The sequence below is a fragment of the Perissodus microlepis genome, chromosome 18 (assembly GCF_051167445.1).
Source record: "Perissodus microlepis isolate ML-2025 ecotype Zambia chromosome 18, ASM5116744v1, whole genome shotgun sequence".
NCBI lineage: Eukaryota > Metazoa > Chordata > Actinopteri > Cichliformes > Cichlidae > Perissodus > Perissodus microlepis.
Genome location: NC_140478.1, coordinates 20,128,169 through 20,149,821, shown reverse-complemented (window position 1 = coordinate 20,149,821; position 21,653 = coordinate 20,128,169). Strand labels below are relative to the sequence as shown.

The window sequence follows — 21,653 nt, the reverse complement described above, 5'->3', positions numbered from 1 at the left end:
TTGTTTGCCAACTTATAAAATATTTTTCATTACTCTATAATGCGCTGACACCATCTCAAGCAGTTTTTTTTCATAGCCACCCAAGGGGATCTGACCTAGCACTAAAGGGAAATCACTTGATTCTATTACTAGTGCTTAATTAAACCTTAAATACATTTTGAAATCAAATGGACAAAAACTTTAAGTAGTGCACACTCTATAGTTATGCCTAAAAGTATATTTTAAATCGTGAAAACAATACCATAAATGTGTAAAAACTAGTAGACTAATCACTTGAACTGACAACTACTAGTACACAAGAAAAAGAAGCTGCATGCATCCTCCAGGAGACAAAAAAAGATTATATGTTCTCTAAATGGGAAACACTGCACTAATATGATTTTTGAAAAGGTCTGACTGATCTTAAGGTGAGGCTGAGTTGTTGCCAGGCAACTGAGGGCTGGGAGCATAGAGATAGACACAGTCTGCCTAAAAGGCAGGGTGCACAAAAGATCCACAAATAACATACACACACAGCTACACAGAGTGTGTAAAGGGGGAGACCAACCAATCACAATGAAATACAGGGATTACCTGGCTACTCTATGTCTACTTTATAATTGTTGGGTCTACGATGAGGAACAATAAGAGCAAATATTGTTAGGTTACACTAGAAAACAGCTGTAGTAAAGGGCCAATCGCTGCATACAGATGAGAGAGCAGGGAATAAAATGTGACACACTTTTGCCTCATGTGATTTTTCGCCTCTGTTCACATGGCAATCTAGAATTTTATATAAATATTAACTAACCTCTCGCTGCCTGGGGTGGTGATCCTGTAGAACCGGTGTCTCAGGTGATGCTTGTCTCCATGGTAACAGGTTGTGCAGAGGTCGTAATTGGTGCACTCTGCACATTTCCAGCGAATACCAATGATGGGCTGTTGACGGCAGGTGTCACACATGGTTCCATCATGCTTGATGCCTGAGGGAGCAGAATTAGTCGAAATTTAAACATAATAATGTGCACAGTACACATCGGTAATATTACTGCAACAACTTAGCAACACTTTGCTACCAACAATGTGCATGCTATCAGTTCAAAAAGAGACATATTCTTCATACTATTAAAAGAGCAAGATAATGGATTTATTAATATACTGGCAGTTGTATTTGTTTTTCCTTTACAGCTCCTTAAAATCTTTTCCCCTTCAGCATGTCCTTACAGGTTGATCAACAGTCTAAATTACTGCAGGAAACTGCTCCTTATCCAGTGACTAACCAGGGGGCGGATATGGGATGTCTGTCAATGGGACGTGTACTGAACGAAGTAATTGGATTGACATGTATTGCTATTGGTCCTTAAAACCACATCATGCTTGAAGTTCAGAGTCATGATATGTGCTGACATGTTTACGACAGTGACTCATTTTCATACCTTCTATACAAAGCTTTCACTGCCTGTGTACAGACAGGATATAAATATAAATGGGGTAGTTCGTCTCAAATGGTGATCTTATTATATATTCTTAAGTAAGTTGCTTCCGAGAAACTTGCAATAACTGTTGTAGCACCAACTCTCTGTTATTCTTACACACTGTAAAAGCTCCCAAGTTAAGCCAAAAAAAATGAATACATTTTAAAAAGTCCCGTAGCTTGCAAACGGAGCACCCCTCTGTTACACTGGGAGCCACTTCCATGAGACTAAAACTCAGCCTGAAAGTGCGAGCAGAAGCAGGCAGCTGATGTGAAATTACCTGTTGGAGCACTGTCTAATATCCTCACGTCATAAGCTCCAGAACAACGGTAGTTGGCAGCCGTCCCGTTATCCCAGACAACCACCACCTCCTCTGGACTTTCAAAACTCCTAACGGTGCCGACATGTCCCTCTCCTCCATCCTGCTTCCCCCACTTCCAGTCAGGTCCGCGAACCACTCTCGCTCCAACTCCTTCCATCATGGCTCGGTTATTCCTGCCGGTGGTCATTTAAGAAAAGATGTCGCAAAGGTACAACAATCCTGAAAAGTTACCGAGCTAGCACTCTTTGCTAGCCAACTATGTGTGCACTGGTAGAGAGTTTCCAAACGCAAGCGAGAGCAAGTCCTAACAGGAAGGAGACTGGAACAATCCACAAAGCTAGCCTGTTAGCTGTGTGTAGCTGTAGTTAGCTACCCAAGAAGGATTCTGGATCCTCTCCCAAAAACTATTACAACAAGCTAGCATCAACCTCGAGCCAGTGGCGTCCAAGTGTTGCCTCTGGCAGTGAGGAAGTTAGTACCCCGAAGTAGCCAACAGCTAGCGCAGATAGATCTCAGTACTCAGCAAACTGCCAGTCCCTCTCCTCCAGTCCACACACTTGAATCCCACCTCTTCAACTTAGCAGGCTAGTGAGCGGAGTTGCTAGCTATCGCAGCTAGCAGGATAAAGCTCTCCTGGCTCCCTGTGGCTGGGGTGAATGTGCTCCTTTTCGATGTTGCTTGTCCTTACTATTATAGTCTGCGATGCAGAAAAAACCCTCCGACATGTATCCTTTATCAGCTAGAGACGGTGCCATAGACTACTCTCAGAATAATCGCGTCGCCATTATAGTCAATCACCGCTCAGACAAGCAACAACTAGCTCCGGAGCTGGACGATAAAGCACGAAGACGCGAGGCTTGGAAAACAAGCGAGTCCAGCCATTGCGCATGCGCACCTGTAATACGCTCGAGCATATGGACCATCGCCAACTCATAATACATGTATTACCGATTATTATACGTTTTTTGTTTGTTTGGTTTTTTTACGTTTTTTATGTTCTTAACGTGTTTTTCTTTAACTATTAATTTTTCTTAATTTTCTATTTTATTTTTATTGTAATTATTCCTCGTTTTTATTTATTTTGTTTTCGTGTTGGTTTCATTTTGTACATTATTATTTTTACTGAAATAATTTTAATACCGGTTCTCTTCCACCTGCTCCCTACTCTCACTACAGATCACAGTGTCATTTGCAAACATAATGTACTGAGACTCCTACTTGACCACATCTGTTATTACTACTGCACAGGACACTCACTGTCTCCATACATGTCCTGCACCACCCTCACATACTTTAGTGCCTCTCCTGACTTCCACATACAAGACCACAGTTCTTTCAGTTTTTTGATTTTTGGTGGGCTTTTTGCAGCCATATGAATTGACACGAATTTAGAACAAAATGGGATCCAACACACAGAAAATGCATAAGTCATGAATGGGTAAGTCAGAGGGCACCTTTTTTAATTGTTTCAACTGAGTAATAATGTATACTGTAGTTATCAAGACACATATTGATTGTCCATTTATTTATTACGATTTTTAGAGTTTTTCTTTCTGTACAGTCAAATACCAAATATATTGATAGGATAGTGAAGAATTACTGAATGAAAACTAAGCTCACAAATAAAAGATGATAAACTACATTTACCTACACTAGAACATATTTAAGGTAACTTCCATATTCATTGTAAGCAGTTTCAGCCTTACTCATCATCATCATCATCATCTTATGTTTTCCTTGTATACAAAATTATGTACCAGATTGTAAAACTATTAAACTTTAACCACCCCAGATTACATTTAAAAATGTGAGATTAGATTATTTTTTTAATTGTCTGTTTAAAAATTGAAAGGACTAATTCTCATATGAATATGTTCTTCTTTATCCCAAAAACTTCTCTCATGTTATTAGTGCGCTAGCTATTTTCATGGTGATCTAACATTTGTTTGTACTGGAGATTTTGTTCCTTTTTATTTACACTCCAAATGAAAGAAAAAATCTTTAAATGATCGCTCTCTTGGGTCCCGAGAGCAAAGCCTTCCATTGGGTACTGCCAGTAAAAAGTACTGCAATAATGAACAAAAACATGCGCAGAAAACACCAAAACAGCATCTCACACAATATACCAGTACTTTGTGTAAGCACTGTTTTTGAAAGGCTGTTTGATCAGGCCAGTTGTACAAGCTGAATGTACAAAATGCATTTATTCACAGTAAAAACATCATTCTAAAAAAACTTACAGCATTTCGTTTTTTATTTAAAGGTAATCCAAAAACAATCAGATTAGATTACACTGGTTTCCAATCCAGCTGAATATACTACATATTCAATATACTGAATGATTTTAACCCTTTGTATGGCCCTTGGATCAAAAATGCTCTTTAAGCCCAGTGATTCCCTGTTTTTGGACTTGTGAAAAACTGATAATAATAATAATAATAATAATAATAATGTATTGAAGTTTTTTTTTAGCCCAGGTTGCCTGTCTGTGGGAATAGATTGGAAAACAGTTGCCATAAGGCCCCTCCAATTAAATTAAACTATACAAATTTCCACAAGGTAAACACCTCCACTGGTCCCCATGGAGGTGTGTACCCGCTGGGGCATTTGCCTGTTTTGCTTGGTAAGTAAATTAATTTCACCCTGTACTTCCACTGCAGTAAGTGTATTTTCTGGGGGTCAATGTGCACAGTGATGTTGCTGCTGTTTTTCCAAACACCTTTTTATTGATTTAATTCGCCAGCTTTAGTTTCGCTTTAGTTTTTGGCTGAACCGTCAGCTTTCCAATCCCTGTGCTGCACTGCGGGTCTATGGACTGTAGGGGGCGCAGGGATGATTCTGAGTTCCCTGTTCTGCATAGCCGGTCAAAGAGCGCCACCTGTCGCTGATACCTATATATCTCTGTCCTCATCGGGTCCCCTTGACTGTCTCCTTCACTGTGGGCTCGCAGGCACACATAGCCGCGTATCACCAGAGCTGGCCGCTGTCCTCGCAGTACCTGAAACACCAGGGACCTTGCAATGATCTCGCTGGAGTTAAATTTCAACATTTTGACTCGGGACCTGTCGCATTACCTGGAGAACCAAGTGAAAGTTGGGCTGTTCGGTTCGGGAGTGGGTCTGTCTCTGGTGCTGGGCTTCAGCGCGGCGTACACCTGCTACTATTTGATCTCAGTAGCGAAGGTAATTGACATTAACTTAAGGGTCTGTGTCTTTTGAGGGGAGTCTTCACGGTTTACGGCTTGTATATCACATAAATCCCCGTGTGCGGTGTGTGGTCTTTCGCGGAGAAGCATCTTAACTGCCAGGGACTGGTGATGGTACTCGGCGTAGGTGCTGATGGAGGTGTCTGTTAGCTGGCATCAGTTTAACTGGAGGGATAACGCCGCAAAGCAGCACGTGTACGTCGGATGTCAGGCGACGGAGCAAACACTAATCCGTATATAGACTCAAAATGGGTGTTATCCATATTAAAGTTTAGCTCGTATGTAACGAGAAAAGGACTGCAGTTAGACGTCGGCATTAGGGAAGCTAGGCTAGCTTTTACTGTAAGCTAGAAATGCCGGTAGAAGGTGTTATGTAACGCCCGCTGAGCTGCCGCCGTTCATTTGTAAAGGATGGAGACGAACAGCGTTCACTAAATGAATAAAAAGAAGCTTTTCGTCTGTGACTTTAGGGTTTGAATGTATAAATGTGGTTAAAATAAACGTGGATCTGTGAAATTGCCAGTCAGAATCTCTTAAAGGGGTGGTGTCAAACATGAGGCACGGGGGCCAGAACCGGCCCGCCAAAGGTTCAAATCGGTCTACTGGAAGGGTGGAAGTTTTTCTTTTTGTTTTTTCACTTTCTTCTTCACTGTACTACACAGGGATGAAAAACGTATGGCTGTTTAAGTGTTGGTAGAGCTAAAGTTGTTTAGCATAAATAAAGATTAAAATACTGTAGTTTTTTTCTTGTTCCAAAAATCATTATTTTTTATTGTTTATTTTATTTTTAATTTGCATTTATTTATTTCTGCTTGTAGCAGAAGTCACTTGACCTTTGAATACACCAGAAATATTGTAGTTCTGTAACTTTTACTAAGTTTTTGTGACTCACAGTCTTGTGAGTGGCAAAGTCTCAATAAAATTTCAGTTTTGATTTTGTTTGTTTTTTTGCCAAACTAACAAACACTAAAACTAAAGATATTGCCTTTATAATTTTATTTAATTTTATTTTAGTCAGTTTTTTTCACATCTAATTTTAGTTTTGTTTAGATTTAATTACCTAGATTAACATTTGTAAACAACACATAAAAACCAATCACATCAACATAAAGCAAACAATATACACACACTTTCTTCTATTTTCAGAGGTTTGATGGCTTGAGACATAAAAGACAGTTTAGACCTATTTTTTGTGAAGGGGGGGGGGGGGTAATTGTGCTGTGGAGATGGTAGTAGTTTAAAGGAAGAGGTCTCATCACTCACAATGTTATTTGCTTTTCTCCACACACAGTCCATATAAATGCTTTCTAAACTTGGTAATGCAATTCCCAACAACATGTAATGGAAATGTAATAAAACCTGTTGCTTAAATTGCTTTAAACTGACTTCCCCACCATAAGCGATGTGATACAACCACCAGGTACTATTTGTCAGTGGATCCCTGAGGTTGCTGGCTCTCAGTAGAGGAAAACCTTTAGCAGATTGAAAGGGTTGAAAATATTTGTTTTGCAGCACAAGCTGTAAATGGGGAATGTTCGCCTTCAAATAGAAGTTGTGGCTCTCTGCTTTTGCACTGAAGGCAAACAGGATCTGTTTCTAGTTTGCACCACACTTTTCACCGTTTCACTACAGCTCGGAGACTAGCTGGCCAGTGTTTGTGGATAAATCTGCCACTTCCATTCAAACTACACCAGCTACTAAAGAAATACCTATAGCCATTTTTCCTAGTGACAGGTGGTTGCCAGGGGGTGAGTGACTGGTCTTTAGGCCTGCGTTGCCATGGAGAGTACCCGCAACCTCCAGCAACCACTTTTATACCCTCAGTCAGGGAATGCAATTTTTTTTTTGTGTGTGTGCGTGTTTATTTCTTTACATTAAAAGGTTGGTTATTATGCAGTTGTTTAACTAGGCCAGCTCACTTGAGATTATATTGGGCCATGTGTGGCCGATGAGTTTGACACCCGTGACTTAATGCAAAGTAAGCAGCTTGCTATGCTTGAACATGGTTGTGCACATTAATCATGCATAACTGTAGGTTTATGCACTCATAAAGCAAACTCTGTCACAGTTAGATCTGTATTGGTCTGTATTAGATGTGATTTGATGATAATGAATAGATTTAGATTTAGCTTTACCACATGTGACAGTAAATTTATTATTACAGTAATGGATCTATTGTAAGACTAAATAACAGCACTTTAAATGAGTCCTGTAGGGAGACGAAGTCTCTTATATGATTTTAACCTGTGCCATCCTACATTCACGTCTGTTTTGCAGAAGCCACAGCTGATCTCTGGAGGTAAGAAGTTCTACCATTTTCTGAGGGAGCAATGTCCAGTAGTGTCAGAGACCTACTACCCCACCTTTTGGTGTTGGGAGAGCCGCATCCAGACTCTGCTGAGACCTTTCGTCACAGCCAAACCGGGGGTCATCTACAGAAAGTAAGTCCCCGCTGTGACTGATTTGCCAATTGTCACTTTCATCCTCTAAGCTTATATTTTATTTCTCCTTTGAATCAATTTTGTTCCACAAGAAATTTCAGCATTACTAAATGTCAGGGAAAACATTTTGAGTATTTTGCTGCTGACTTTGCTTGGCTTTATCAAACTTGCTCACTGAGAAATTGCTGTTGGTCGTTCTTTCCAGTGCCACAACTGGAAACAAATCCGGCTCTTGTTCTTTGCCAATCTCCAAAGCCCAGAGGAGAAAGAGATCCTTTGTGTCACCGTGCTGGCTTGGTCCGCCAGGCCTGCTCCTTGAAAATGTTCATTCTGCTGAAGATTAATTGGCACTGCATTCCCTACCCCCCACATATCTCAAGATTAGAGATTAGAATGAGTGAAGACAGATTTAGTTTTAATTATAACACACGTATAACTTATTTATTTGTTTTCACTTGGGGAAAAAAAGACCCTCATTTTTCACGTACATGCGTTTTGCCCAAGTGTGTGTTTATAACTGTAAACTGTACAACTGATCTGATGTCCTTATGTTTAGGTGTCTGTACCATGTACTAGACATTAGAGTAAAAGACAAAAATACAATCTTTAATATTCTTTTTCCTTGTCTTCTTAATTCCTTACATAAAACCACAGCTGATTTTGTTTAAATATGACTTTTAATTCAAGGGAAACGGTAAAGAATTAAGAACGGTACACCATTAATCTGCCACAAGGACTTTGACACTGCCTCTGCTTTTCACAGAGATCTTTGTGAAGGAGAAAAATGCTCCCATAATGCCCCTGGGTGTACAGATGCTAGTGGAGGTCTGTGCTACTGCATCAAACCTAGAAAGACTGATGGTTGCATTCACTCAAGTTATTATCACATGGCCTCTGGGGACAGCAGGACACTCCTCCTATAATGAAGTTATACAAGGTTGACCCAAGGATGGACAGCGTGAAAGATGTCCGATGTATCGTAGGCTGTCTGGGTGAAATTCCACTCAGCTTGTTGTCATAGCTGGGGATTAGCACCACGGACTCTGCTGGTTTCTCCGAATTGGCCTTTCTTGACTTTAAAGTCTCGCCTCAGGTGCATATTTCATGGCCGTTCTGTAATTTCACGCTGTCTCTCTTAACCGCCGGATGGCCAAGTTGGGCTCAGCGGCTGCCGTGTGTGTGCGTTTGTGTGTGCGGAGCAGGTTTAACAATGCACCGAGACTGAATTACATCATCTGCTACGCACGGGTTGTGCATCCACGAAATTGATTAGCTATAAGAACCCACTGGTGCAATGCCCTCCTCTTTATTTGAATTTGCAGTGTGTTGCAGAGTCTGCTGACAAGGTGCTCGCAAGGGAAATGAGGCAGCTGTCAGTGAGTGTTGTGCTCACATATCCAGTCCCCACTTTAGCAGCGTGTGTAACGGATGCAATGAAGTAATCCCGTTACTTAAAAGTATTAATTGTGATGTGAAAGAAGAAGTGGACTATTTCCACTGTTTTTATAGCTATTTCATTAGCAGATATGCTTTTTAATTCAAATTTCACACCATTTTCTGCCAGTGTTGTCCCATGTTTGTGTCTGACTGTATATATACTGTATATATACAATGGATGAAACAAAGAAGACGATATATACAGGCGCACAGAGTGATCATTGTCAGGAAGACTGGTGTTGCTGACTTGCGTGTCCTTCTCGTCTCTGCAGTGAACTCATTAAAGCAGCAGATGGAGGACAGATCTCTTTGGATTGGTTCGACAACGATGACAGCCTTTCTCATCCCGACCCTGCCACCAGGCCCACAGTCCTCCTCCTCCCCGGTCTGACCGGCACCAGCCGAGAGTCCTACATCTTACACATGGTCCAACAGAGCCGGGATCTGGGCTATAGGTGGGTGGTCTTGGCTGAATAGCCTGGCTGACTCAAAGAACTGACAATTTCTCTGCTTTATGTTCTAATTTGCTATCCACACAGACTGCAGATTTCTTGTCCAAATAAATTGAAAGAACTTTCACAGGCTTTCATGATTGCAAAGTAAAATCTGCAACCAGTTCGGTAGTGCTTTTGCAAGATTTTTTATACCTTTATATAATGGGTCCATGAGTGACAGGGGCTCGGGGTTATTTGAGGTGAAATCACAAATAAAGTGGGCAGCTAAGCTCCGTGTCGAGAGCTGCTTTTGTAAATAGCCAAATGTAGCCCGAGCTTGAAGAGCTGCAGAGGGACGCACTTTTTTCCCCCTCCACTTTCCTTCATCTCCAATAGGCCCTGTCTATGTTCTCTCTGCACTCATTCTTTCACACAGATTTGGAAAGGCATGGGAAGAGAGCCGGCAAACTCAGCATCTTCCACCCCTCTCCCCTGTCTGTGTAGCTTAATTAATTGCAGCTTATCCGGGTACAAGCTTTGCAGCTTAGCCCGGACCAGCCTCCGAGTGTATGCTGCAGCGTGTGTTTAAGCACTCCACCACCACCACCACCTCCTTCTCCCCCCTCCTCTCGCCCAGCACCCTGTACAGCTCTGCCCTGCTGCTGCTGCTGCTGAGTTATGCCGATTATAAAAACAGCAGGTCTGACTCCAGCAGATAATAGATGACTGGCGAGATGCTGATGCCTTTGCTTTGCAGTACAAACACAGTTCCTTCACACAGCTGTGCCTCCCTGCGCACTTCATCGTATACACAGTTCATTTCTTTTATGTAAGAAATGTTTGTTTAAAGAAATCTGGGCTGTTGCTTTCATTTGGACGTGAGCTTTTAAGGCTTTTGATTAACTGTAAAACCCTGAAATTGGCAGGAAATGTAAAAAATAAGCCATTTATTAGCGATTTAGCCAGTTTGAAATCTGAAGTTGGTTAGTTTACACCAATCGAAGGCACATTTGAGGATGTTTTATCAGCAAACTTTGGATTTTCTTCTGGAAAGCTAAGTAAAAGAGCTAGTCAGTGGTTGTTTAATACACTAATCAGTTCAGATCTCCTTATATTACATACACATGTACAACATATACAATTACTTTGCAGCATGCAGTTAGTTTTTATAGTAATAAATCCAAATATTATGTATAAAATGTCAAGAAACAGCACTACATTCTCAACGAACTCAATCTAATATATTCAAAATGTAACATGTACCTGCTGCCCATTACATTTGACAGTGATTATTAAAATTATATATGTTTTGTGGATTTCAGATGCGTGGTTTTCAACAACAGAGGAGTTTCTGGTGAAACATTACTGGTAAGATCTGTTCCAACACGTGTCAAAGATTTCATTCTTTTTTTCTTTCTTCTTTTTTGTCCGTGAGCCCCGTCCATGTTCACAGCGTCAGACACGACTGTTTAGGACAGCTGACCTCCCTGTAGAGTTGCTCTTTTTCTTCTGTTGCACACGTGTCGCAGAGCCCACAGGGAGCCTGAGTGGACGCCGAACAGACAATGTTGCTGCACAGCAGGGATTAAGTTACAGACAGATACTGTATTTTAATGCCGAGCCACAGAAATATGAGCTCGCCAAACACGTGCTGTCCCGACACCTGGCTTAATCTCTCCTCTTGCACTCGGGTATATTGAGCTAATACAAATTAGCTCAAACTTGGATATTGTATTCCATGCACATTGCATTTAATGGCTCCACTCTCTGCACTCTCTGCATGTCTCTGCTTTAGAATAGAGATACCTTCTACTACCTGCTACATTTACTATCACCATTGCATAGAGATTTTAGTCAAAGTGGTGTTTTATCACCTGGAGAGAGTGCACAAAATCAAACCTTCAGATTTGAAACAAGAGCAAAGGATCCAGTGTCATTGTGTTTGATTGGGGTTTACATCCAGAACTCAGTTGGTTCAGCTGTTATTACATTTGAGCTGGACCCTGTAATCCTGGCACCGTACCAGGTCGTTGGGGCAGTTTTCTCCCTCTTTCAGTGGAGAAAATGGTGCTATATTCAGTGCAAATGCTTTAGCACTTGTATGCTTCTCTGAGCATTTTCTCTGTGTCCAGTAAGTGTGAATATCCTCCATTGTTCAACCAGGCCAGTTTTTCCAAATGGCCCACTGTGTGAAAGATGCACACTGATACAAAGATTATCCCTAAGTGCTATAGCCCTATTTCCAGACCTTGAGAAAACGCCTATTACATTACACTTTCCTGTGGAGTTGCTTTGCAGTGAATATGTTCACTCTGCTAAGTCTGTTCCCCTGAGACATTATTAATTTGTTGTTTTGTTATATATTCAATTAGAAAATAAGCATAGTAAGATCTGGTGGCCTATTAAAGTTCTGCTCTTGTCCAGAACTATTAAAGGAAGCATAAGAGAACAGAAAAGCAGGAATATAGTTTGCCTGAGCTTCTTCTTGAATCCTAATGAGCAGCCTTGGAGAGCTGAGGAACTGGACTTGTTAAATAGGCTCCTTCAAGTTAGAGCAGGCTTGTTTTAAATGTTAAGTAGCCTGCTCTGAGTGATAACACTGTTTCAAGTCGAATAAAATGTCACCCCCACATACACAGAACAGCATTCTTATCATACTCAGAAATTGCCAAATAAACAATAATAATGAGTCTCAGAAAAATGAGTTATCCTGTGCTGGCCTGCAAAACATTTTTTATGTAGATACACAGCGCGAACAGGTAAATGTGAATCCACTTTTCATGGCTTTATAGAGAGGAGATTCTTGTGGTCTACTGAGCAAATGACTTTGAAGGTTTCAATAGAGTTCACTCACTGGATACTTCATTATGTACACCATGCTATTACTGAATTGGAATACCCTTTGCCTTCAGAGCTACCTTAATTCTGCGTGGCATAGATTCAATAAGGTGCTGAAAATATTCCTCAGAGATTTTGGTCCATATTGTTGTGGTAGCATCACCCAGTTGCTGCAGATTTATTTACTGCACATCTTTGGTTCCATCACAGGTGCTTTATTGGATTGATACTGACTGTTAAGGGTATTTGAATACGGAGAACTCTGTGACATATTAAAAAACCCCAGTTTGAGATGATTTAAGCCTTAGTGATAACATGGTGCGTTATCCTGCTGGAACCAGCCATCAGAAGAATGGTACACTGTGGTCATAATTATGGGCTCAAAATGTGGTCATAAATATTTTGTACTTGTAAAAAAGATTTGTATGTGTAAAAAAGATTTGTGTGTGTAAAAAAGATTTGTGTGTGCGTAAAAAAGATTTGTGTGTGCGTAAAAAAGATTTGTATGTGTAAAAAAGATTTGTGTGTGCGTAAAAAAGATTTGTGTGTGCGTAAAAAAGATTTGTATGTGTGTAAAAAAGATTTGTATGTGTAAAAAAGATTTGTGTGTGCGTAAAAAAGATTTGTGTGTGGACTTAGCCCAAAAACCCCTGCAAGTTACAAGTACGAATTTTGACCCTATTTTTCTTCCTTTCATCTGATTGGTCAATGTCATGTCAATCACAAATGTAACAATCCAATCAGAGAACAGATGGGTTTGGCTGTCGCAGGGGCGCTTTTTTTGAACTGCAGGTCTTTGAAGGGAATAAATGCCCTTTTACATGCCAACCCAGCGTTTTCCTTCATCACCACGAAGGAAAAAAGTCTGTGGTCGTTCGAGTTTGGTGATTTTTGTGTCACAGGTCTACGTGTTTAATATAGGGACTTCCACAGCCTTTTCAACAGCGCTGCGGACCGCGGGGTGGGGGCGGGCAGTGTTTTGGAAATGACAGTCTTCATTACAAAGCTTTCTTCGTTATGAATTAGCATACATGTTTTTATTGAACATTTGAAGAACCAGCAAAAAAAACAAACTCTTGTAGAGGACAAAGTCAGATAGAAAAGACAAGGAGCAGGTGCATCTAGTACAGGTAGAGCTGCTGCAAAAACCCACAGAGCCCAGCAGCCAGCGCAACAAATTCTGGATCCTTTGCTTTTAGTTAGCAGTTAGCATTAGCAGCACATCCTGCATCCGATGTGAAAGGACTTTTATGCTGCGCACTGTGACTCACAGCAATGGTCCCGGGTCAGGCCTGACTTTGTGTTAAACTAATCCTAAAGTAATAATGGTATTTCTAACCACTGATATAGCACAACGTTATCCTTTCAACAGCTGCTGAAAGTTAGGGGACCTAGTTGCTATCGGATATTTATATAGAGATCCTCCAGCTTCAAACTGTATTACCCTTCAAGGACCTGCTGTTCAAAAAAGCGCCCCTCCGACAGCCAAACCCATCTGTTCTCTGATTGGATTGTTACATTTGTGATTGACATGACATTGACCAATCAGATGAAAGGAAGAAAAATAGGGTCAAAATTCGTACTTGTAACTTGCAGGGGTTTTTTTGGGCTAAGTCCACACACAAATCTTTTTTACGCACACACAAATCTTTTTTACACATACAAATCTTTTTTACACACACACAAATTATTTTTACACATACAAATCTTTTTTACGCACACACAAATCTTTTTTACACATACAAATCTTTTTTACGCACACACAAATTCTTTTTACACATACAAATCTTTTTTACGCACACACAAATCTTTTTTACACATACAAATCTTTTTTACGCACACACAAATTCTTTTTACACACACAAATCTTTTTTACAAGTACAAAATATTTATGACCACATTTTGAGCCCATACATAATGGGATGTACATGGTCAGCAACAATACTCTGGTAGATTAGGGCATTTAAACAACACTCAGTTGTTACTAAGGGGCCCAAAGTGTGCCAAGAAAATATCCATATTATCATGAGATCACTAGCAAAAGCTTGAATGATCGATACAAGGCAGGATGTATCCATTGCTTTCAACTCATCAGACCAGGCAACACTTTTCCAATCTTCTGTTGCCCAATTTTGGTGGTCCCAATGGGAGCCTCTCTTTCTAGTTCTTATCTGAGAGGAGTGATACTCATTGTGGTCTTCTGTTGCTGCTGTAGCCCATCTGCTTTAAGGTTTAACATGTGTGTTTAGAGATGCTGTTCTGCATGCCTTGTTATTTGAGTAGCTGTTGCCTAAATGCCAGTTCAAAGCAGTCTGGCCTCTGGACAAACATTTTCACCCAGAGAATTGCAGCTCATTGGATATTTTCTCTTTTGATGGCCATTCTTTGTAAACTGTGGAGATGGCAGTGTGGAAAAATCCCAGCAGATCAGAAATTTTTGAAATACTCAAACCAGCCTTTCTGGCACCAACAACCACATCACATTCATTTAAATCACCTTTCTCCTCTATTCTGATGCACAGTTTGAATTTCAGTATGTCTGTGGACTGTCAGCCTGTCTCCATAAAATCCTTTAGAAGAAACAGCTGCTCTAACAAACTAATAAACTGTAATGTCATCTAAGTTTTTACTATACTAAGTTTCCAGTTTTCACTTTTGTTGGGTCTTCATCGTGGTTTTGACAGAGACAAAGAATCAAAGGCAGGAGTGACTGTGTTATGTTGCTGTCATACCCAGACCCCAAGGACCTACTGTGCAGCCAACACAGAGGATCTGGAGACTGTTATTGAACACATCCAGAGGGCCTATGAAGCTGCTCCACTCATGGCTGCAGGAGTGTCCATGGGCGGGTAATGGAGCCACTCTTTACAAGCTAGCTTGCACATACTGCTAATAAAAGTCAGAATAAACATTAAAGCTACTTTTCACGATGCAGCTTTAGTAAACTGTGAGATATTGAACATTTACTGTGTGTTGGGGACATGTCAGTGCTTTGTTTTATTATTTTCCAGTTGTTCGGCGCACTCTGCCAAATAATGTGTTTTTTATTGCACAACGGTAATCCTCTGAATTGGGGGATTGGTCATTCAGTTTCCCTCTGTCCCTTCATCTCTCCCTCTCTCCATATTCAGGATGATGCTGGCAAACTACTTGGGGCGCAAGGGCCGGGAAACCTGTCTGAAAGGGGTCGTGGTCTTCTCAGCGGGCTGGGATGTGTTTGAGTGCACCGCTTCACTGGAAAAACCCCTGGACCGTTTCCTCTTCAACTCCTACCTCACCAGCTGCCTACAAGCCTCTGTGCACAGGTCAGCCAGGGCCAGAGCAGGGATTAACACAGCCACTAAGTCACTGCCAGTGCTAGATTCTAAACAGAGGCTTGAATAACTGGGTTTCAAATATTTATGTTTGGTTTGCTCATTTAAAAGTTGTGGGTGGGGTATGCTTTATTATTTGTTAGGTGGTGAACAAAACATTTAAACAAAGCCTGACTACATATCCACAATATATTCCTACTTGTGTGTTAACATGAGCAATGACATATGCATGATAGTGCTTTACCTAGTGCTGCCTCAACATTTTTCTTATTGGAGATCACTGAGTTTTTCCTAAGTTATTGTGTTAGAAGAAGAAGTAAAAGAAGATATTTTTTATTTATCCGGTTAGAAAATTAAATTAAAATTAAATAGCTCAAATACATAGACTAGTGACAGCTCGATAAATTACAATATGACACAACAAATATTTTAATAAGGTATAAGCCTAATCGGAAATCAATAAATGCTTAATCATAATTAAGTAAATAATAATTATGATGATGTAGTGGTTTGCACTGTTGCCTTCCAGCAACAGGGTCAAAGGTAAAGGTCAAGGCTGAACCACCTTTACATGGTGTCACTCTGGGTACTCGAGACTTCCCCTCGCTGTCTCACTGTCATTTGCTGTGTAACCATATGTCAAATGCAGGATGGATAAATAGCCGAGTGTAAACCTAAAGAGCACCTTTATTGCATTGATGATGATGATGATGATAGTAAATCCAGAAATCCAGACTAATAATGGACTAAAGGACTAATAACTGATTTAATAGCCAGGGACAACACAAGGGTGGATTGATAAACACTGAGGAGAAGACAGTGCTATTTCTACACATGAGGGTAATTAGTAGAAGTGGACACACCAGGGTCATGAGGCACATGTGATTGTAATGAAAGACAATGAGGCATGAGGTGAAGTAAAACTAAACAAAAAACACAAGTGAGAAATGACGCCTAAGATAAGACAGGAAGTGAGAAACAATAAACAGGGAAACGCAGACACGGGATTGAACTAAACGAAGAAGAATTGACAAGAGGAGAAGACGGGAAACACTGAGGAAACAAATGAAACTGGAAAAATAAATTATAACAAGAACTAAAGGCTCCAAAAATGCTAGAGAATAAATTAGGATCAATAGTCACCATTATGAACAGCTAATGAATTCAATGCCAAAAGTTCAAAAAGCCACAGTCCAGAATTAATAGATGGATAAAAATATTCTTATATAATACACAAATGACATCCACAAATGGCATCTTCATGTTGCCTAGCAACTGCAATTTTTTCTAGCATTTATGCAATTAACATTTAACAAAAGCATCAACTCATTTAGATCCACAAAAGTTGAATTGAAGCTGCCTAGCAACGGGCTAAAACGGCCCATTATTCGCAGCTTCTACGACCCCCACGTTTTTTACTTCTCTTGATGCGAATGAGAATATCAGTTCATGCTAATTTTAAATAAATATAACTAATATCAGCTTATCATCAGGCCAGTTGTGTTCTTTAGAATATTGCTATTTGAGACAAATAGCGATGACAACGTTTCCACATCTGAAACCGGGATCATGCTGAGAGGAAATGAAGGCTATGTATGAGGAGCTGAATTTCATTAGCAGGAGGAATGTTCTCATATCGATGTTGATGTTTTATTGAAAAAAGCTGGATGAAGAACAGATCTTCTTTTGAATTTATCTTTTCTTTTCTAGGGTAGTCTATTATGTTGTTACAACCTTGTCAGCATTTCTGGGGAATATTTTCAAATGCAAGTCATGTAACCTAACAGCAGTTAGTGACCCGTTTTTTGTTTTTGTTTTTTTAAATCTGCCCCACAGGCACAGACCAGTGCTCGAAAAATGTTACGACATTGATCATGTCATGAAGGTAGGGGATTATTTTCAGCGGCGTTAAGCCATGCCAATTTCATTAAATAAAGTAGAGCAAATAAATTGTTTTACCGCATTCCCACAGGCAAGGACCATCCGAGAGTTTGATGAGAGGTTCACCTCCATAATGTTTGGTTATCCTACCAATGACGACTACTACCGCGATGCCAGTCCTGTCCACAGGCTCAAATCTGTGCAGGTGCCAATGCTGTGTCTCAACGCTGCTGACGATGTCTTTTCTCCATCTCACGGTGAGTCTCCAGTCCGAAGTCCAGTTCATGGGTGAAAATACTTCAACTACGTGAACTAATGATAACATTCTGGCATGTCATGTAAAGACATTGCACAGAGATTAAGCAAAAAAAAACAAAACAAAAAGTGAATTCTGTGTTTTGTTTGCAGCCATTCCAGTGGAGGCAGTGAAACAGAACCCTAACCTGGCCATGCTCATTACCCATCACGGCGGCCATATTGGTTTCCTGGAGGGCCTGTGGCCACGTCAGAGCACTTATATGGACCGAGTCTTCAAGCAGTTTGCAAAGGCGGTCATTGAGCAAAGCAACCAACTCAAAGACCTCTCCTGATAAGAAAATGTAACTGATGTTCTGGTTTTACATTTTTATTATGTCTTCTTGATACATTCTGTCCTTTATTTCTTCCATTTTAAATCCCATTCTTGTTTTTTTATACTTTATTCAGCCCTTTCTGCATTACATCTACCTTTTACTCTCTACCAGACCAGTTCTGCAGTTTTTCTTTTTCCGATGACTTCTTCTATCCTTGCCCTCCATAGGTCCGTTCTATTTTTGCTGCCACAAGCAAAAAAAAAAAAAATCCTCATTCTTTCTCATTTTAAAGGGCACATTTTATTGAATGCAGCATTTGTGTTGCACTCAGCATTAATTTATTGATTCCATACAGTTAAAAGTCTGTAGTCCTGCAAGCAAAGCTGTTCATGTCACAGCTGAAATACTGAATCTGTGCCCATTTGTGCATTAGCTAGCTAAAGAATTATGTGATTACCGTGTGCAATCATCAGTACTGTACATGAGATTTCAATCATTTTTGTTTATGAAGCATCCTCTATTGCTTTTATCATTAAGACATCTGTAGGATTTTAGCCCTCAGGGATTTTTTTTTATTTCCTTAACTTCATTTTCCTTAACTTCTTTCCCTCCTTTGTACTTTCTCAGTTATTCTCCTCGAGTTTGAGTTTTCCTAAGTTTACGTCCACACAAAGTTATTTATTTTCTTCTAAAGTAATAGTTTCATATTTTTGTCTTTTGAGTTGTGAAGCTTGAATTCACTTTCTTTTAAATATGATGCTAATATCATGAGATGAATAGCTTAAAGATTGGAAGCATAAAGATTGGAAGCAGAGGAAAGCAGCGCCTCTGAAGCTCTAAATAAAATGCAGTGCCGTGAAAAAGTATTTTCCCTCTTCCTGAGTTCTTAGGGGTTTTTTCAGACAGATAATGTAGTGCCTGGACTAAAGCTTTGTTTCTTTTACCTCTGAAGTTGTCAGAGGTAGGAGTGACGTCACTCTCGAGTTGACCGTTCCAGTAGTATGTGGAAAATATCGTATTTTGGGTTATTTCTAAATTTTATGTAGTTTATAAATTTGACTTCTCAGATACATAACTCACAATTTTTGAGTTATTGAGTAATTTAGCTACCCCCCCCCCCCCCCCCCCCCCCCAATAAAATAAAAAAAAAGCTTGTATAGAGTTCAAATTGGAAAGTCCTACATCAAAGTTGGGATATTTCCTAGTCTCATGAGTGACTTTAATGTGTTTGGTTACCCGTGTAACCCTGGTTCTCTGATCGGATATGCCCTCTAACATAACGAAAAGATCCACTAGCACAAAGTCCTTCTACGATCTTAATTGCTGATCTATTTGGTTCAAGTCCACTGGATGTCTTTGTCATCGGTGCGTGCGAACATCTGTGTGGGCATCTACGTACCTGCCTGTTTTTTGTGACTGCACGGAGTCGTCTGTGAAGAATTTAAATAACAATGGACCAGCTACCCATCTATCCCAGGCAGTGGGCATAAAACAGACTTCAGAGAAGTGTAACAGCAAAAACTACGCAGCTATTGGGTCTCAAACTGTAAATCAATGTCCATCTCTGCAACAGAGTATAATCAATGCTTAAAGCCTAGGTTATGCTCTGTTAGTTCATTATCATGTAAACTGTCTGCAAAAAGAATAGGCAGACACACGGACATCCACAGAAACCTGCTAACCATCTGATGACGAAGGGCTCATTTATAATAGCCCTTGGCCTCAATGTATGAAAGCAATGTATATTTGTCAGTCCGCTAGTTGAGGCTGCCATTTTAATAAAAAAAATTTTTTTAAAAAAAAGGAAAAATCTACCTAAATCAACCTGTTTTAGAGCTTTACAGGGATAACCAAGCTGAGCTAGTTTCCCCCTTCTTTCATTCTTTATGCTAATCAAGTAACCGGCCTCTGGCTGCAGCTTCATATGTAGCAGACCGAGAGTGGAGTGGTGTCAGCCTCCTTATCTATCCCACACTGCGAAATCGAACAAGCATATTTTGAATTGTTCCTGTCTGTATGTCTCCTGCATGCACTTTTATTTTGACTCATTCTTCCATTCATGCACCAAATAGTTTTACGACATGGAGACAAATTCATCAATGACGAGGAATGTAAAATTGCACTATGTAAGTTGAAAAATTCCTTAATGCAAAGCACTTCATTTCATGAGAAAAATGAAAGTGCATCCCAAAGGTTGAACAGAGCAAATGAGAGTATGGAAATTTCACAAGGTTTTCTTTCTTCAAATGTTGAAAACGAGTCCTTAACGTAGGTCTGAGGGTACTAGACTCAGTGGATGCGAATGAAATAATGCACACGGTGACTGTCTGAAAGTGTTAGATGTTGCTTTACTAAATGCAAAGCCTGGTTTCCAGTCATTTTTTGTTTTCTTTTGCCAACAATGATCAAGGGGCTGGCTACCATGTATGAGTTAGCATCAGTGAAACAATCAGATCTGACTGGAAGCCAGACTTTCAGTAATGCACTGCGTGAAGGATTTTTCCTGTTCCTGTGGAATTATTATTTTTTTGTGTTTGTTTGTCCTGCCAAGTGTCCATTGTGCAGCATGTGTCTTATCAGTGTCATCATGTCCTGAACGTTAACACCACTTTGTAATATGTAGCACAAAGGACATGTTTGTCTGTTCATAGGATTCATTTCATTTTTTTACACTGTATAAAAAGAAGAAAATTAAACATTCGGTTTAACATGTGCGGCAATAAAGAGTTTAACTTTAAAACAATGTCTCTATATAAGTACTAGTATATACGGATTATCAACATGAGTGTAATATGCTGTATTTAATAAATAAATAAACAAATTCTAAGTCATTTTGGCTCCTGTCTCCAGATTTGTTTCTTTTTTCTTTCTATTTTTTTAAACTTGTTTTTTTAATAATAATTACATTTAGAACACAAAGTTGGATAGCCTTCCCAAGAGTCGCGTGAGACTGCCTTCATCATCGTCCTCTGACGCCAGGACATTTGACAGTCCACCATTTGAGCTGGCTTACTGCGTGACCGCTGTGTCACCAAAGGGTCACACTGTCTCTCCTCTCACACCATCGGATTGGGATTTGGGCCTTAGAATTGACTCGCTCCACACTCACGAGCTTAGCCGTTGATAGGATATGCATGACTGCAGTAGTGGATGTGATCCACCAAAAGCCAACTGTAATCCGCCAGCACTCCACTTCCCCACAGACCAAGCCCTCAATAAGCCCACAGACAGATGAGCTTCGGTTTTATGAAAACCTGTGATTAATTAGAGTAGACTGCCAAGAAGGGTGAGTAATTTTGTCTATCTATCTAATATAAATGTCCCACTTTGGACTTTACCCTCCGTATCTGATCCAATTGTTGCTTTTTCTTGACATATCTACTGGGATTGCCACCAAAAAGTTTAAAAAAGTGGCAAATTTCATATACATACATATCTCTAAAGCATAAGCAATAAGCAACACAATAAGCATGTTTGTGTGTGCTTGTTTCTTCTTCTACACAGTCATGAGTTGAGCCCCAAACTTGGCACACAGGTGCATAATAGTCTCCTGGTGGTTTTTTATCTACAGTAGATATTATGGCATCATCAAGTTGCCTGGCAACCACATAGCAATGGGCTAAAATGACATGGTTTTAGCATTTGTGCACCTGTAACGCCTTATAATAGCATCATATCGTTTTTATTCTGTGACAATAACTTCTCATTTATATCCACAAAAGCCATCTTGTTGCCTGGCAACCACCTAGCGATAC

At 40.1% G+C, this 21,653-nt stretch overlaps 2 protein-coding genes across 7 annotated transcripts in view; one reads left to right on the top strand and one right to left on the bottom strand.

Annotated features, from left to right (window-relative positions):
• Positions 1 to 2,637, bottom strand: part of mib1 (MIB E3 ubiquitin protein ligase 1) — a 64,673-nt gene extending 62,036 nt beyond the window's left edge. For all 6 annotated transcript variants that reach the window (XM_084913616.1, XM_084913617.1, XM_084913621.1 and 3 more), the window contains exons 1-2: positions 1,735 to 2,637; positions 791 to 962 (exon numbers count right to left, since the gene is read on the bottom strand). In XM_084913616.1, coding sequence (XP_084769742.1) covers positions 791 to 962; positions 1,735 to 1,963 — 401 coding nt within the window. In that variant the 5' untranslated portion in view covers positions 1,964 to 2,637. The remainder of the gene's footprint in view (positions 1 to 790; positions 963 to 1,734) is intronic.
• A 2,040-nt stretch (positions 2,638 to 4,677) lies between these two features.
• On the top strand, positions 4,678 to 20,729 carry abhd3 (abhydrolase domain containing 3, phospholipase). The gene is made up of 9 exons (XM_084912905.1): positions 4,678 to 4,958; positions 7,259 to 7,422; positions 9,132 to 9,314; positions 10,616 to 10,661; positions 14,868 to 14,980; positions 15,263 to 15,436; positions 17,282 to 17,330; positions 17,418 to 17,583; positions 17,735 to 20,729. Exons 1-9 carry the CDS (start codon positions 4,797 to 4,799, stop codon positions 17,914 to 17,916), a joined length of 1,239 nt encoding a protein of 412 aa, XP_084769031.1. The 5' UTR covers positions 4,678 to 4,796; the 3' UTR covers positions 17,917 to 20,729.
• The last annotated feature ends 924 nt before the right edge of the window (positions 20,730 to 21,653 follow it).

Excerpts from the sequence above, each read along its gene's own strand:
- abhd3 (XM_084912905.1), top strand. The coding sequence starts at position 4,797 with ATGATCTCGCTGGAGTTAAATTTCAACATTTTGACTCGGGACCTGTCG. Across the intron at positions 17,331-17,417 it reads ACATTGATCATGTCATGAAG|GCAAGGACCATCCGAGAGTT; the intron begins GTAGGGGATTAT and ends GCATTCCCACAG. Across the intron at positions 17,584-17,734 it reads TGTCTTTTCTCCATCTCACG|CCATTCCAGTGGAGGCAGTG; the intron begins GTGAGTCTCCAG and ends TTTTGTTTGCAG.